At 43.5% G+C, this 15,504-nt stretch overlaps 2 protein-coding genes across 2 annotated transcripts in view; one reads left to right on the top strand and one right to left on the bottom strand.

Annotated features, from left to right (window-relative positions):
- Positions 1 to 5,286, top strand: part of CDC23 (cell division cycle 23) — an 18,893-nt gene extending 13,607 nt beyond the window's left edge. The window contains exons 10-16 of the mRNA XM_047085257.1: positions 1,196 to 1,349; positions 1,465 to 1,584; positions 1,925 to 2,000; positions 2,307 to 2,368; positions 3,067 to 3,145; positions 3,223 to 3,342; positions 3,759 to 5,286. Coding sequence (XP_046941213.1) covers positions 1,196 to 1,349; positions 1,465 to 1,584; positions 1,925 to 2,000; positions 2,307 to 2,368; positions 3,067 to 3,145; positions 3,223 to 3,342; positions 3,759 to 3,929 — 782 coding nt within the window. The 3' untranslated portion in view covers positions 3,930 to 5,286. The remainder of the gene's footprint in view (positions 1 to 1,195; positions 1,350 to 1,464; positions 1,585 to 1,924; positions 2,001 to 2,306; positions 2,369 to 3,066; positions 3,146 to 3,222; positions 3,343 to 3,758) is intronic.
- Positions 5,257 to 15,439, bottom strand: KIF20A (kinesin family member 20A). The gene is made up of 19 exons (XM_047085248.1): positions 15,329 to 15,439; positions 14,692 to 14,877; positions 13,464 to 13,553; positions 13,241 to 13,360; positions 12,530 to 12,668; positions 12,227 to 12,414; positions 12,011 to 12,140; positions 11,634 to 11,828; positions 11,415 to 11,526; positions 11,239 to 11,307; positions 10,432 to 10,575; positions 10,125 to 10,290; positions 9,850 to 10,014; positions 9,619 to 9,758; positions 7,875 to 7,977; positions 7,378 to 7,576; positions 7,051 to 7,142; positions 6,688 to 6,825; positions 5,257 to 5,802 (listed from the first exon to the last, which is right to left on the bottom strand). The coding sequence occupies exons 2-19, from the start codon at positions 14,854 to 14,856 to the stop codon at positions 5,485 to 5,487; spliced, it is 2,673 nt and encodes an 890-aa protein (XP_046941204.1). The 5' UTR covers positions 14,857 to 14,877; positions 15,329 to 15,439; the 3' UTR covers positions 5,257 to 5,484.
- Between the last annotated feature and the right edge of the window lie 65 nt (positions 15,440 to 15,504).

Below are 15,504 nucleotides of genomic sequence, written 5' to 3'. Positions count from 1 at the left end.
CTGAGGTTCCTAGGTGGCTCAGTCGGTTAAGCATCTGATTCTTGATCTCAGCTCAAGGTCATTATCTTATGATTCTTGAGATCAAGCCCCATTTGGGGCTTTGTGCTAACAGCGTGGAGCCTGCTTGGATTTCTCTCTCCTTGCTCTCTGCCTCTCCCTTGCTCTCTCAAAAATAAATAAACTTTAAAAATAGCTTTATTGAAAAAAAAACCAGGCTTATTAAGGTATAATTTACATAAGTTTATACTTCAAGGAGTTTTTGTAAATTTATACAGTTGTGTAACCATAACCATAAATCCAGTTTAGAACATTCTGGCACCCCTGGAAGTTCCCTTGAGTCTGTTTGCAGTCAGTCCCTCTTGCATCCCCCAGCAGACACAGATTTGCCTTCTATCTCTATATTTTGCCTTTTCTAGAAATTTTCATGTGAATGATATCTTGCAGTTTTTAGTCTTGTTTGGCTTCTTTCACTTAGCTGTTTCTGAGATTCACCAGTGTTGTAGCATGTTTCAGTAGTTTTTTTTTTTTTAAGTTTATTTATTTATTTTGAGAGAGAGCTCAGCACGTGCACAAATTGGGAGGGGCAGAGAGAGAGGAAGAGAGAAACCACCCAGACACCCCTCAGTAGTTCTTTTGAATGTTGAGTAGTACTCCATTGTTTGGATATTTGTATTTTGTTTATCCATTTACCAGTTGACTTAAGATAAATGGGTTTTATACCCTTTCTGCAATAAAATCTTCCACAGATTCCTAAAAGCTCTCACTTGCTCTTTTCAAGACCAACAATGATAGATCTGATTTGATTCTTATGGGAGAGAGGAGCTCAGAGCTCTACCTTTTTATCCCTTGAAGTACCTCTTTAGAAACCTGGGAATGTAGTTGGAAAACTACCAAACTGTAGAAATTTCCCATCCTTTGGTAAGAAAATATGTATAAGTGCTATATCCAGATGAAATAAACTGAAGAAAAACTTGAAGTGTTAGGGAACATTTTTTTTTTTTTTAAACCAATATGTGTGATAGATGAATATATTTCCCAAGGGAATAATGATGTTCCCGTCATGTACATTTTGGCTTTTCTGCAAATACTTTGGGGGAATGAGTTATAGTTTCATGCCTGCTCTGTGGAATGCTATTTTAGGGAACTTTTATTTTTATCTCTCTAGTTACTTACATGTCTTTTGTTTTTCAATCAGGCAATTACTATAGTTTGCGTTCTCAGCATGAGAAGGCAGCCTTATATTTCCAGAGAGCACTGAAATTGAATCCTCGGTATCTTGGGGCATGGACACTGATGGGACATGAGTACATGGAAATGAAGAACACATCTGCTGCTATTCAGGCATACAGGTGAGTTTCTGGTTGAGTGTTGAGGTGGAGGAGATTGACGTTAGGAGCCTCTCTTGAGCCTGCAAGTCTCTAACCTTGATTCTCCCCTCTTACCAATCTCTCTTTTGTTTCGTAGACATGCCATTGAGGTCAATAAACGGGACTACAGAGCCTGGTATGGGCTTGGACAGACCTATGAAATCCTCAAGATGCCATTTTACTGCCTTTATTATTACAGACGGGCCCATCAGCTTCGGTAAATCTGACCAGTTGATGATGTGTTTGTTATGAGATGGGCTAGTACTTTATCTTTTGATAGCTACTGAAGAATCACAGTGAATGAATGGTTTTCACTCTTAGAGACCTGGGTGTAAACTTGCCCTATGCTCCTTGGTCATTTTTATGCAGTATATTCTGATGGGTTAGTTGGTAGTATAATTGTGAACACAAAATACTGTAATTATATGAAGTATTGGATTAAAGGCTAATCCCTGCATGGATTTGAATTAGTGGTTGTTGGTGGTGTGTCCTCAAGGTTGGACTTTAGTAACTTTTTAAAGTCTTTGCTCAGACTGCCTATTCCTCCTCTTTCTTAGGCCGAATGATTCTCGTATGCTGGTTGCTTTAGGAGAGTGTTATGAGAAACTCAATCAACTAGTAGAAGCCAAAAAGGTATCTGAATTTGGGTCCTGGAGAATTTGAATGGAGATGTGCTGTTTGGATGAAGGGTTGGTCTCTCTGTGCTCTAATTTTCCTTCATGTTGATCTATCTACCTAGGAAAGTTTTAAGTATTTATAGGTGTATAGGCTAAAAAGCAAAGCACGGCTGACATTGTCAGTGGGATTATCAGTCTAGTACAAATGCTTTGTATTCTGCAAATCTGAACTTCTGGGAGGCTTGTAGGACTTGAGCCTTTATGTGGTAGGTCATGGCACATGGGACAATGGTCAAAAGTGATCAGTTTATTGTTTTGACAGTGTTATTGGAGAGCTTACGCCGTGGGAGATGTGGAGAAAATGGCTCTGGTGAAACTGGCCAAGTGAGTGAAAGGAATGAAATGCTGTTGTTATTTCTGCTGGCTTCTCTGGTACGGCTCATCCTGCACTCTCTAGACCCCCCATCGTCCTCCTACATGAGTGTGCAGATGCATCAGGGTGTGTGAATACTGGTCTGGAAGTTAAGCCATCTTGACTCAGGAGACTCCTCTATAAAGGGGGAACTGCTTTCCTCTTAGGCAAGGGATCAAGAATGAATTGAAAGGAATGAAATTTTCATGTCGAAGCAGTCTAGGAAAACTACTTTAAGTACTGATCCTCCTCCAGATAAAGCCCAAGGAAATAAGGAATGACTCAGAAATAGCAGGCAAACAAGTCTTAAATGCAATCTTATTCCTGCCAGTTCTTTTCTGAATTCTTAGAAAAAAGTCTGAATTGCTTGGTGTCTTTTTAAAATTTTGCTCAGAGTATTATCAGAGAATTTTGCAAAGGTATGTTGTCCACTATAAGTATTTACCTATTCTCCCTCCATCACCAGTAGGAGAGGAACGAGGCTGAGTTTTGATGAGATATCCATCACATTGGGACACTAATATTATTCTGGGTCCCAGTGTGCCATTTATGTCAAACCTTGTAGTTTTCTCTGTATTGCCATTTTTTGGGTCTTAATCATGTGCTTTGCGTTTTACCATTAGCTTGCTCTGAGATCTGATTTGTACTTACAGACCTATTTATTTTGTAGGCTTCATGAACAGTTGACTGAGTCAGAACAAGCTGCCCAGTGTTACATCAAATATATCCAAGACATCTACTCCTGTGGGGTACGTTTCACGACCATGCGAACTGGGTTGCTGATCGTATTCTCATCGCTTTAGTCACTCTTGCTTTCCTTATCCAGGAAATAGTGGAGCACTTGGAGGAGAGCACTGCTTTCCGTTATTTGGCACAGTACTATTTTAAGTGCAAGCTGTGGGATGAAGCTTCAACTTGTGCCCAAAAGTGTTGTGCATTCAATGATGTGAGTAGCAGTTCTTTGCTCAAGGGTTTGGATTTTAGGTTCAAACATATGATGTTTAAGAGGCACCTGGGTGGCTCAGTCGGTTGAGCATTCAACTCTTGGTTTTGGCTCAGGTCATGATCTCACGGTTCGTGAGTTTGAGCCCCACCTTGGGCTCTGTGTTGACAGTGTGGATCCTGCTTGGGGTTCTCTCTTCCTGTCTCTCTGCCCCTCCCCTGCCTTTGCTCTTTCTCTTAAAATAAATTTAAAAACAAACAAAACATATGATGGTTATAATCATCTGAGAGTGGAAGATGGGTAAGAAGGTAAGTGGAAAGGCTTCCTTGATCTGTGAAACTTTTACATCAGTATTTTAGAACTGGTTTTTGAGAATAGCCTTGGATAGACTTTGAAACACTTTTCTGATTTTGTTTCAGACCCGGGAAGAAGGCAAGGCCTTGCTCCGGCAAATCCTACAGCTTCGGAACCAAGGGGAGACTCCCTCCACTGAGATGCCTGCTCCCTTTTTCCTCCCTGCTTCACTTTCTGCTAACAACACTCCCACACGCAGAGTTTCTCCACTCAACCTGTCTTCAGTCACACCGTAGTTGGCTGTTTTCAAGCCAGCACACTACTAGACCCATGTTAAGCCTTACTTCTGTGTAAGGAATGGCCACATCTGTTCTTCCAAGGACCTTAGTTGTCCGTTTGTACAGATGGAAACAGCTCCTTGGGGATGGTTTACAGAATCTGACAGAATAATCCTGGCAGGAACGGACATGGTCTTTTGCCGGTTAGAAGCACTTCTGTTTCCCTTCTGTTCAGAGAGTGGCTACGAATCTGGGCCTTCTTCCCAGACCTTTTCTCCCCATCTAAAAAACATCCCTTTAACAGCACTTTAGTACAGGCAAGGCTTACAGAAACCAAGTTTTAATGCTGCTGGGAGTGAGAGATTTTTTTAGGGAGGGATGGAAGGGAGAACAGTGTGCCACTCTACCCTCTGCAGGCAGTAGGGGCACTGGATACCCTAGGAAGGTGAGGGTACCGGATAGATATGACCTCATCATTCTGGATTTACTGAGCATGACTATGCTGTCAGAGGTAAGATTTAAACGGAAGCTACACATTTGTTCTTGCTCTGGGGGGACATTCTTCAGAAACATAATTTTAAGAACTCTTCATAGAAATTTTCATATTGGAATTAACTTACTAGAGTTGAATGAAAGAGGGGGCAAAAAGAATCTTACTCTGCATGGAACTGTTGATGGCAAAAGAGCCTATGGAGTTACCTATACTCTTACTAAAGCGAAGCAAGGAGTCAGGATTACAGATAATTTCATGGATGTTCAAGAGGTGTTAGATTTTGTGACCGTATAGACAAGAATAAACCCATTTCAACCTGGTCTGTTGTAATAAATATTTTCGATGTAGTTATGTTCCCTACCCGCCCCCCCCCACCCCCATGCCTATTTTCTCCCAACAGAATGGTTCCTTTCAGCCTTCACCTGTTTAGACAAGGCAAAGGGAGTCATTCTTGCTGTGCTCTTGGAGGGTTTCAGGCCTGTGCATGTGTATTCAGTAGGAGGTAATATATGCTATGCTTGTAATGTCTGCTGTAATGAATTTGAACTGTAGATACCATGGATTATTCTGAGCTCAGGGCCCAGCCTTCCTTTACTGTTTCCAGAACAAGTTTGTTACCCATTCACCAACTAAAGTCTGACACTTCATTTTATATTAAGGAAGGCTTAGAATATCTAATGTCCCTTGAATTCATTTTTTACCAAGCTTTCTTAGCTGTACACTAGTTACACGTCTCTACTGCCATTCCTGTGCAAGGTTCCAAAGGGCCTGAATTTTTAATTTAAAATTTTTTTTCCCATTTTACAAGTTCTGTTTTAATGAATTTGTTAAATTTGGAATTCAAACAAAAAATGTGAATATGTTTATTTAATATAACTTTGTGTGTGCATAGAAACCATATACGTAAAAAAGCAATGAGATTACATAGGTGATTATATTACAAAAGGGAAGAAAATAACTAATACTTGTATATTGCATTCTGGATACAGTTCCAGGTATGTGGTAAAGCTTAAAAGAGACCTATTTCTCCAGCAGCTGACCCGCCTCAGAGCAACAACTGCTCTCTCCTTCCCTACAGCCTTAGTATTTTTTGCCAAAGGGCCCGGATTTGAGTAAAGGGGAGCGCCGTGAGCGCAGGATCCGCGCATAAGGGCTACAGTCTGTTGAGCTTTGGCAGGTGGGTGTTCTGGGAAGTAAGTTTCGAAGAAATGGTTTCTTCCCTGGGGGCTGTTGGTTTGGTTGCTGGTTTTCCTGGTTGGCACCAAGGCGTTTTTTGGTAGAAGCCTGGCCTTGGAGTTTTAGTACAGTATGATACTGCTCTGCGATGCATGCTGCCTTCTTCCGAAGGTCCAGTTTCACTAGCATCATGTTATTCTGCAGCTCAGCCAGGGTCTGATCCTAGAAAGATGAATAGTTACAGAAAACCTTTCTGTCTGGTGTATTATAGAAACAAAAGGGTAAGGTACTCACCATCTGTTATTAACAACTGTTTTTAAAAAGATTAATTCTTTAAGTTAGAGCTTTTAATGGAATAGGGGGTATTTTCCTTAAGACCCCAACAAATAGCACTGAAGAGGAAGACATTTTTTACCATGAGGTGGCATGAACTCCAATAAGTTTACTTAACCTCCAAGAACGTTAGTGCCTAGGTATCAAATCAAGATACACAGCTTCTTTTTATTTTTTATTTTTTAGTTTATTTACTTATTTTTGCTAATCTCTACACCCACTTGGGGTGCCTGGGCGGCTCAGTCCGTTAAGGGTTCAACTTCGTGTCAGGTCATGATCTCAGTTTGTGGGTTTGAGGCCTACATTGGGCTCTGTGCTGCCGGCTCAGAGCCTGGATCCTGCTTCAGATTCTGTGTCTCCCTCTCTTTTGCCCCTCCCCTGCTTGCATTCTGTCTCTCTCTCAGAAAAATAAACATTAAAAACATTTTTTTTTAATTAAAAGAATAAACTAAACTTATGACCTCGAGATCAAGAGTCTCATGCTCTACTGCCTGAGCCAGCCAGGCACCCCTTAAAGTCTACACATTTTGGATGAAATACAATACTATTTATTTTCATCAGGTTGTTACAACAGAGAAAACACCTATAAATTACATAGCATAGTGCCTTGTACTTAGTGAATGGTTATTTTTATTTTACAAAGAAAACAAACTCTCCTTATTCTAAAATCAGCCCCTAAATGTCTGCCTTTCTCATCTGCTTCTCATTCTTTTTTCTCACATATACTCTGGGGTGGGCTGATGTGAGAGAAGGAAATATATAGGGTGTCCTTACCTGTTTGATTAAGATGTCATCACAAGTGGTCAAAGCTTGGCGAAGTTTTCCTGCCCCAGTGCTGTGGCAACAGGCTCTTTCTGCTGACTGGAGAGACTCACCAAGTTTCTGAAGCTCCATCCGCAGCAGTCTTATATTCTGAAAAAAAACGAGTAGGAACCACACTGGCCAAGACCAACCAGGATAATGATCTGGAGGCACTCAACAGCCATTTGAGAGACGTAAAATTAGAAAGGCTAGTCAGTTAAATGAAGTAGCCACTCTCCAGGACAGCACAAAAACCCCCTGGTCCTCATGTAAATCAGACTGGAAAGGAAATTGCTTTATGTAAGAGCCTTGGTAACGGAGAAAGGTATCAATTACCTTCTGTCCCTCCTCTAATTTCTTGTCCACATCAATGGTGAAGGGCTTGGCTGATGGTGGTGGTTCTAACATTTTCTGATACTTCTGTAGTTCTGAGAGAAGGAAAAAAGAAACTTCAAAATGTAGGCTTTCTAGCCTTCGACTTCCCTCTTAACTGAGTTAACAGTAGCTTGCAACAAATACAGAAAGTGAGGCAATGTGCAATCTAGAGTGAGAGGTTAGGGAGATACAGGTCCAAGTTGATGAAAGTATTTTGGAGTTGGAGTCAGAAGGCCCAAGTTTGAAAACCAGTTCTCTGAACCACTCTCATGCTTTGTGACCTCTCACCTTCAGTGGTGGAACGTAGCTCTGCTCTGCACTGTTCCAGTTTAGCTTTAACCTCCTGGAGCTGCTGGCTGGAGGCAGAAGCTGCCAACCTTTGTGACCGCCGAAGGGACAATTCAGACCCTGGTTGTTGATGGGCTATTGGCTGCTGTCTGACTTCCTGCAAAAGAGCTTCTAGCTCTTCTATTTTCTCATCCCGCTCCTAAAAGGGAAGCAGAGAACACAATTCCATCCACAGTCAGACAAATCCTACAGGAACAGATGGCCAAATGGTGAATAAAACCTTCCCTGACACTTAATGCCTGTTAGCACTTATACCATTTTCTAGGCCAAACAAATCCTTAATCAATTCATAGACTGACACATATATAGTACCAAAGACACTAGGAAAAACTTGAGTTACATATTCCTGCTGTACCAGCATTTATAAAATCTATTTATCTCAGGCAACCCAGTGATGGGAATCAGTAGCTGGCTGGGGCTGGTTCAGGACAACTCACCTGAAGCTCTTCTTGGTAAAAACTTGTCAGTGACTCCTTGAGGATCTTTAGTTTCTCTTCATACATTTCCTCTAACAGTTCCTTTTGGGTATCCAAATGTTCACTTTCAGAGGAGAAAAATGGATAAAGAAGATGTGGTATCCATACACACACATGCATGCACACACTCACACACAATATTGCTCAGCTATACAGAATGAAATCTTGCCGTTTACAGTGATATGGATGGACAGAGACAAGTCTTCAGTTAAGCAAAATCAGATGGGTACCTGAGTGGCTCAGTTGGTTGAGCATCTGACTGTGGCTCAGGTTGTGATCTCACTTTGTGCATTTGAGCCCTGCAATGGGCTCTGTACTGTTGGTGTGGAGCCTGCTTGGGATTTTTGCTCTCTCCTCTCTCTGACCCTCCCCACTCATGTTTTCTCTCTCAAAATAAATAGAAAGACACAATACCATATGATTTCACTTATATGTGAAATCTAAAAACAAATGAACTTAAAAATACTATTAAACTTAAAATTATTTATTTTTAAACTTAAGACTTTATTCCAGTCTTGTCACTTAAAAAAGTTTTTTTTAACATTTATTTATTATTGAGAGACAGAGAGTGAACAGGGGAGGGGCAGAGAGAGAGGGAGACACACTATCAGAAGCAGGCTCCAGGCTCTGAGCTGTCAGCACAGAGCCCGATGTGGGGCTCGAACCCACAAACTGCAAGATCGTGACCTGAGCAGAAGTTGGACGCTTAACTGACTGAGCCACCCAGGTGCCCCCAGTCTTGTCATTTTTTTTGTTGTTGTTTTGTTTTCTTGGAGAGCACAAACCAGTGAGGGGAGCAGAGGAAAGGAAGTGGGCTCTGCGCTGACAGCCTGACGGCAGCAAGCTGATGTGGGGCTCAAACTCACGAACCGTGAGATCGTGACCTGAGCTAAAGTCAGACACTCAACCGAGCCACTCAGATGCCCCTTTTTTAAATTTATTGTTGAGAGAGAGAGATGGTGCAGGTGACTGAGGGGCAGAGAGAGAATCCTACACAGGCTCCACACTGTCAGCATGAGGCCTAAAGCAAGGCTTGAGCTCACCCCATGCAGGTCTCAACTTTAAAACAAAAAACAGACTTTTAAATACAGGGAACAAACTGGAGGGCAGGGGGGTAGGGGAAATGGGTAAAATAGGTAAAAGCAATTCAAAGGTACAAACTTCCAGTTATAAAATAAATAAGTCACAGAGATGAAAAGTAAAACAGGGAATACGCTCAATAATATTATAATAATGTATGGTTGACCAATGGGGACTACACTTTTTTTTTTTTGAGACAGAGAGAGAGAAAGCATGGATGTATGACTGGGAGACAGAGAGAGAGAGAGGGAGAGAGAGAGAGAATCTCAACCAAGCTCTGCGCTGGAACTCACGAACTGTCAGATCATAACCTGAGCCAAAATCAAAAGTCATATGCTTACCCAACTGAGCTACCCAGGTGCCCTAGATGGTGACTACTATTGTGGTGAGCACTGAATAATGTACAGAAGTGTCAAATCCCTAGGTTGTACATGTGAAACTAATATAACATTGTGTGTCATTTATATTTCAATAAAACATTTTTTTAAAAAAAGAGAAGATAAGTGAGTGAAGATTCTGAGAAGCAAGCTTGGGAGACAGATCTTGAGGCACAAGATCTATGATAGTTTCTATTTCCCACCCTCTGGTCCTATTGACAGACCAAGAGGAGTCATTCAGCTGGTACCTGCACCACTGTTCCCGCTGCTGCATCTGCTCCACCATCTCATTGCAAATTTCATCACGAAGATGAATCTCCAGCTGCAACTTTTCTTGCCGTTCTTTACAAAGCAGTGCTTTCATGGCTTCTACCACTTGTAGGAGCTCCTAGGAGAAACACAGAGGCGATCAGATGGAAGGCAGCATGGAAAATACATGGCCATAAAGCGGATACACCAAAGCTTTTTTGCATTCTCACCTCCTTGCCATACATGGAAATGTCAGCTTCATTTTCAGTGTCCTCATCAAGGCCTGGATCTATCTTAACTCCTGTCTCTAAGCTGGGAGATGCCCGTAGACTGTGTTCCTTGATGAATGAATGTAGCAATGGGAATCCCAGTTGCACAGGTGGAGCATGCACAAGCTAGGGGTGGGGTGGGAAATCAACTGAATTCATAACTAGTCCCTAGTAGATTCCTTAAATAAAGGTACCAGCCCAAAGTGAGCACAACCATCACACCTACAACTTCTTACCTGGCTGGCAATGGCTGAGAACTTGGCCACATGAAGGGTCTCATCATAGGTAGATGCACAGGGATTCACATTGACAATCATGCAGGAGCGGCCTCGGCCTGTGAAGAAGCCTTGGAACACTCGAGTCAACTTGCTGTCACGAAAGGGAACCAGGTTCTGCTTTGACCTAGCAGGGAGAACAGAGCTTTGAGCAGAATTTCAGCCTTTGGTGTAACCCAGCACCATCCCCAGTGGTGACCAGGAAGTCTCTCAGCAAACTGTAGTGCTCCAGATCATCCTAGCACATGGCTTATAATCAGAAGCTTACCGATTCTGCTGGTTTTGGCGCAGGGCAGCAATACAGCGGCCCAGGGTGTGCAAAGAAGTATTAATGTTTCCTGCTTCCTTCAGCCGCTCACCACTCTTCTGATCTTTGCAGCGTTCTGAGCCAGCCAGATCACAAAGTGACAACCTTGAAGAATGGACAGGATCTGACATAAGGACACCACATGTTATGAGCTTTCCAGCCCTTCATATTGTTCTGGGGAGGGGAGGACCCACCAAGAATCTCTGTACTCAAGGAAGCAGAGCAAGACTCTAACAGAAGTAATTCCTCTGAGGCCCTCCCTTATCCCCTATTTCCATTACCACTTATGACCAAGAAGTCCAAATTTCTTTCTTTTTTTAATTTTTTTTAATGTTTATTTACTTTTGAGAGACCAAGAGAGAGCACAAGCGGGGGTTGGGGCAGAGAGAGGGAGACACAGAATCTGAAGCAGGCTCCAGTCTCTGAGCTGTCAGCACAGAGCCCGATGTGGGGCTCGAACTCACTAGCAGTGAGATCATGACCTGAGCAGAAGTTGGTCCCCCAACCGACTGAGCCACCCAGGCGCCCCTCTTTTTTTTCTTTTTTTTAAAGATTTATTTATTTTTGAGACAGAGATCACAAGAGGGGGAAGGGCAGAGAGAGAGGGAGACATAGGATCCAAAGGGGTCTCTGGGCTGATAGCAGCAAGCCCAATATGGGGCTCAAACTCACAAACTGTGAGATTACAACCTGAACCGAAGTCAGATGCTCAATGAACTGAGCCACCCAGGTGCTCCAAAGCCCAAATTTCTAAATGGAAAAACTTACTCGCTGATCTTGGGGATGATATCCCCTTCTCCTTGAAGGTGCAGGATCCGGATTGAGAAGATGCTGTGACTGGAAATCAAGAAAAAAAGAGAAGTTACTGTATATCTTCCATGACTATGTAGAGGACCAATGTTTCCTAGAACACAGTGAAAAGCTGACTCTCACAACCCATTCACCTGCGGCTAGAGTTCTGGTTCAGATGGGTACTGGCAAAGCTCTGGTTTTTACGACCCACTTTGAGCAGCTTCCAGGCCTCCTCAGCATCCTGAACATGAACCCAATTGAGATCTAAAGCAAAGAAGAGAGAGGAATACATAAGATGGGAGCACCTAACTTTTCCTGGTTTCTCCCAAGTCCCCTTTCAGGGTTGTCCCCTGCCTCCCACTTTCCCATACCTTTCACATAGGGATTGCCATTCTGATCCTCACACAGCCGCAGAGTCTGCCTCTTGCGCTGCTGGCTAGGCGGTTCTAACAGGTCATAAAGCAGTTCGTTGTAGATCTCAAAGAAGGAGATCCAGATGGAGAAGCGGATGTCTGCAGGGACACTCACAGGGGCAGTGTCTGGCTGTGCCCATCGGTGACTCATTTCTGGGGAAGAAGCCAATGTACAGGGTATCAACCCTAGAGTAGTCCATCTCCCCTATGGTCTGCAGTGGCCTTAGAAGGAGCAACTTGGGTTGCAACCTCTGGTCTTTACCCCTGGCAGCTGTTGGGAGCAAGGAAGTGGGTTTCTACTGTTACTTGGCACAAAGCTCAATCATGGTACATACCATCCAGTTGGCTACTGCTTGTCATTTGACTGATGGAGGAGAGCCCAGCAATGCCACTGTCAAAGCTGCTACTGGTACCCATCCGTCCTTCAATGTAGACACTCCTCTTCAAGGAGGTGGACAGCTCCTCCTGGAGGGGCGCAGGAAAAAGATGAGCACAAAACTTTCCAGAGATTTATCCTCTTATCCCCACCTCTGTGAACATCAACACTTCACCTCTTGGAGGCCTCCATTTAGCAGGGCCAGTTTCTTTATCTCCTCCTGTCGAATCTGCTTACTGTCTAGCCAGATGACCTCATTGGAGAATATGGGCTTCAGATCAGGTGTTGCATGAAGTTGGCCTTGGAGGCTATTGAAGATCAGAGCCAGGGACCGGGGTAGGATTCCCCCATCCTTGATGGTACCTGGAAGCATGCGAAAAATGGACAGCTAAGTGCTATTCCCCAATTCAAAGCATCAAAAGACAAAGAAAACACCATTACAGGCCAATCAGCAATTCTGTGAGGCCTACTAACTCACCTTGAATTGTGTGGGTTTTCCCTGAGTTGGTGACTCCGTATGTATAGATGAGCCAGTTCTGCCCTTTGAGTACATCCTTTACCATCTCTTTGACAGTCAGGTTGAAGAAAGATGCCTGTCCCACTTCTGGCCCGAAGATCTAGAGATAGACCCAATTTCTCAGACGCCCATCCCTCATCTGTGTAGAGGCAGAAGCATCCCTTCCTGGGTGACTGCCTCTGGACACTACTTAAGCAACTTCTTCCTACAGTGCTGCCAGCTGCTCTACAAACATTAAAGATTAAAACCACTCTCTTCCAGTGCATCTTTCATCCAAATCAACAAATACGTAAGGAATGCTAGCCACTAAGTCTGATGCTGCAAACACAATGGGGTAACACAATGATCACAAGTGTGGGCTTTGGGGATGGGTAGCTCTAGGTGCAAGTCCCAACTCTACCACTGACTAGCTACATGGCTTCCACAACATAACCTTCACTGAGCTATAATATCCTTATCAGGAAAATAGGGACAATAATAATAATAATAGAAATGTTGGGAATTAATGCACATAAAGTACTTGATGCACTGGTTAGCACATAACAAGAGTCCCCAAAATTGTAGACATGCATATATAAGGAACTCAGAGTCAAGTAAAAAGCTTCCCTTTAAAGAGAGAATAAAGCTGCCTCTACATGTTGGTCCCTTGCTCATAAACCAGTACCTCCATACCTGGGAAAAGGTGAATCTATGTGTGGCTTGTCCAATTCCCCGCTCACTGCTCTTTTGGGCAAAGGAGTCCTTAGGTGCCTGTAGAACAAGGGTCTCCACATTCTCAATACGGACACAATCCTGAGAAGGGGGAAGAAAACAGTTGTCACAGAAGGAAATAATCCTGGGAACCCCTTCTGTTCTGCATCATTCCATCTTGAATCCTCCCTCCTCAGAAACTCACCTGATCTTCCTGTCGTTCCAACTCTGAAGGTAACAAGGGCCTGACCCTCAGGTATACTTTCACCTTCTCTGTACTATCCTCAGATGGAACCTGTGGTAGAATTCCAGGCTGGAATCAGCAGTTACTTCCAAACAGATGGGCAAACATAGAGTAGTTCCAGAGAATCATGCTAACACTACCTCCATTTCACCTCAAATGTCTCTGTACAGCTACTCTATAGTTCTATAATCATTTCAATCCACATGTGTTTTTTCACTACTTCATCGCCCTTCACTATCTTTAGTATCTTGGAAACCTGGTTGCCACAATGACATTCTGAATCAGAACTGGTTAACTGGTATGAAAATCAGCATGTGGTATTTTGGCAAAACACAACAGGTAAGCACCCTGGAAGCAGACACACCTAAATTTCAGTCCCAATTCCATCACTTAGAACAATGACACCTTGAACAAGTTCTTTAGACTCTCTGCCTCTTTTTCCTGATCTGTAGAATGGGGTTAATAATAGAACCCACCTCATTCATTCAACAGATATTTAGAGATCTGCCTACTATGGCCCCCAAACTTTAATAGGCACTGGTAGTCTGGAGTCAGGGACTTTCTTAAGGCTCCTACTCTCATGAAACTTTCTCTATAAAAGAGGAGACTTATCAGTAGAAGTGATCTCAACCAGAGCCACTTTCCTGCCAAAGGACATTGAGGTATGTCAGGGTAAGTTCCTTGGTTGTCACAAGTGGGAAGGAGCTAGTGACATCTAGTGGGTAGAGGCCAGGTATGATGCTAAACGTCTTCCAAGGTACAAGACAGCCCCCTGTAACAAATTATCTGGCCACAAATGTCACTAATGCTGCAGCTGAGAAACCCCAGTTTAGCAGAAAGCCTCCATAAATGGAAGCTACAGTTGATATTAAAACCTTACTTAATGGGCAGTATGCTCTTGTGTAAATTAACACATCTAGGCATCACAGTGAAGAAGAGAGAACTATTAGCCTTCTCTCACAGGATTAACTGAGTATGCACTTGAGAATGTTTCATTTGTACAATGTAAATAATGTTTCTTCCTATGGACACACAAATTTACATTTTTTACTTGTCATGATCTTAATTTGGAATTCATCTCCCAGACCCTCAGGATTATTGGTCTTTGCCCTGAAACTAATTCTGTATGGACAACTAGTAGGCTGAAGATAACACTTTCTGCTGCCAAGCCACTGTCCAACTCCTTTACCTGCTGCTTATCCTCCAGGGAGGTGGAGATGACAGAACAGTCTGTTATCAGGTCCTTGCGTACCACAGACCCTAAATCTGCAGCTGTGGACTCAAACATGGGGGAGACTACAACTTCCTCATCTGACAGCAAGCCGGCTGGCGGAGAAAGGATCCCTTGCGACATGACAGCAGGGGCAGCTTAGGTCTACAAAGAGACAAGAGTGGGTAGGGAGGAGAACCTTAAAGGACACAAGGGGCTGCAAATTCTAGCTAAGAAACAATTTTCTTGCCCCAGGACACCTTCCTCTCGCTGCTTGAATTCCTACTCCCTTTTCCCTTCAAATGCCAGGAGAGAAGGGGATGAGACGGGTTAATTATGTAATCCAGTCTTAGGCATTTCCGACCGCCATGAGGAATGAACAGATACCTCACTCCAAAAGCAAAATCCCCACTCTAATTAGGGTGCCTCACCCACCGGTGTAGAGAAGGTGGTATAATTAGCTTTAGGCTTCTTCTCGAAGCCCGCCCCCAGGCCCAAAGGCAGGACAGACGTATAAAGAAAAAAAGGGATGGCGGCAGCTTCGCTTTCTGAAAACCTATCCCGGGAGGGCAAGAACTCGTACAGCCGCTGGACTCCAGGAGACCCGCAAACTCACCAAAGACGCGACACTCGCTCCTCCTCCGGTACCGGCTCACTCACACCCCGCAGCCGAACCTGGACTTTCGCAGTCTGAGAGCACAACTCCACCCACGAGGTGCACCTTTGTTACTGATACAATGTTTTAAATTACGCGCTGCGTTCGTTCGGCCAATCAGATAGCGGAGCCTGCAG

The sequence above is a fragment of the Lynx rufus genome, unplaced genomic scaffold (assembly GCF_022079265.1).
Source record: "Lynx rufus isolate CCGP_SWC_20201006 ecotype Redwood Valley unplaced genomic scaffold, mLynRuf1.p SCAF_1, whole genome shotgun sequence".
In the NCBI taxonomy this organism is placed as follows: Eukaryota; Metazoa; Chordata; class Mammalia; order Carnivora; family Felidae; genus Lynx; species Lynx rufus.
This window is presented reverse-complemented; position numbering and strand designations above follow the sequence as displayed.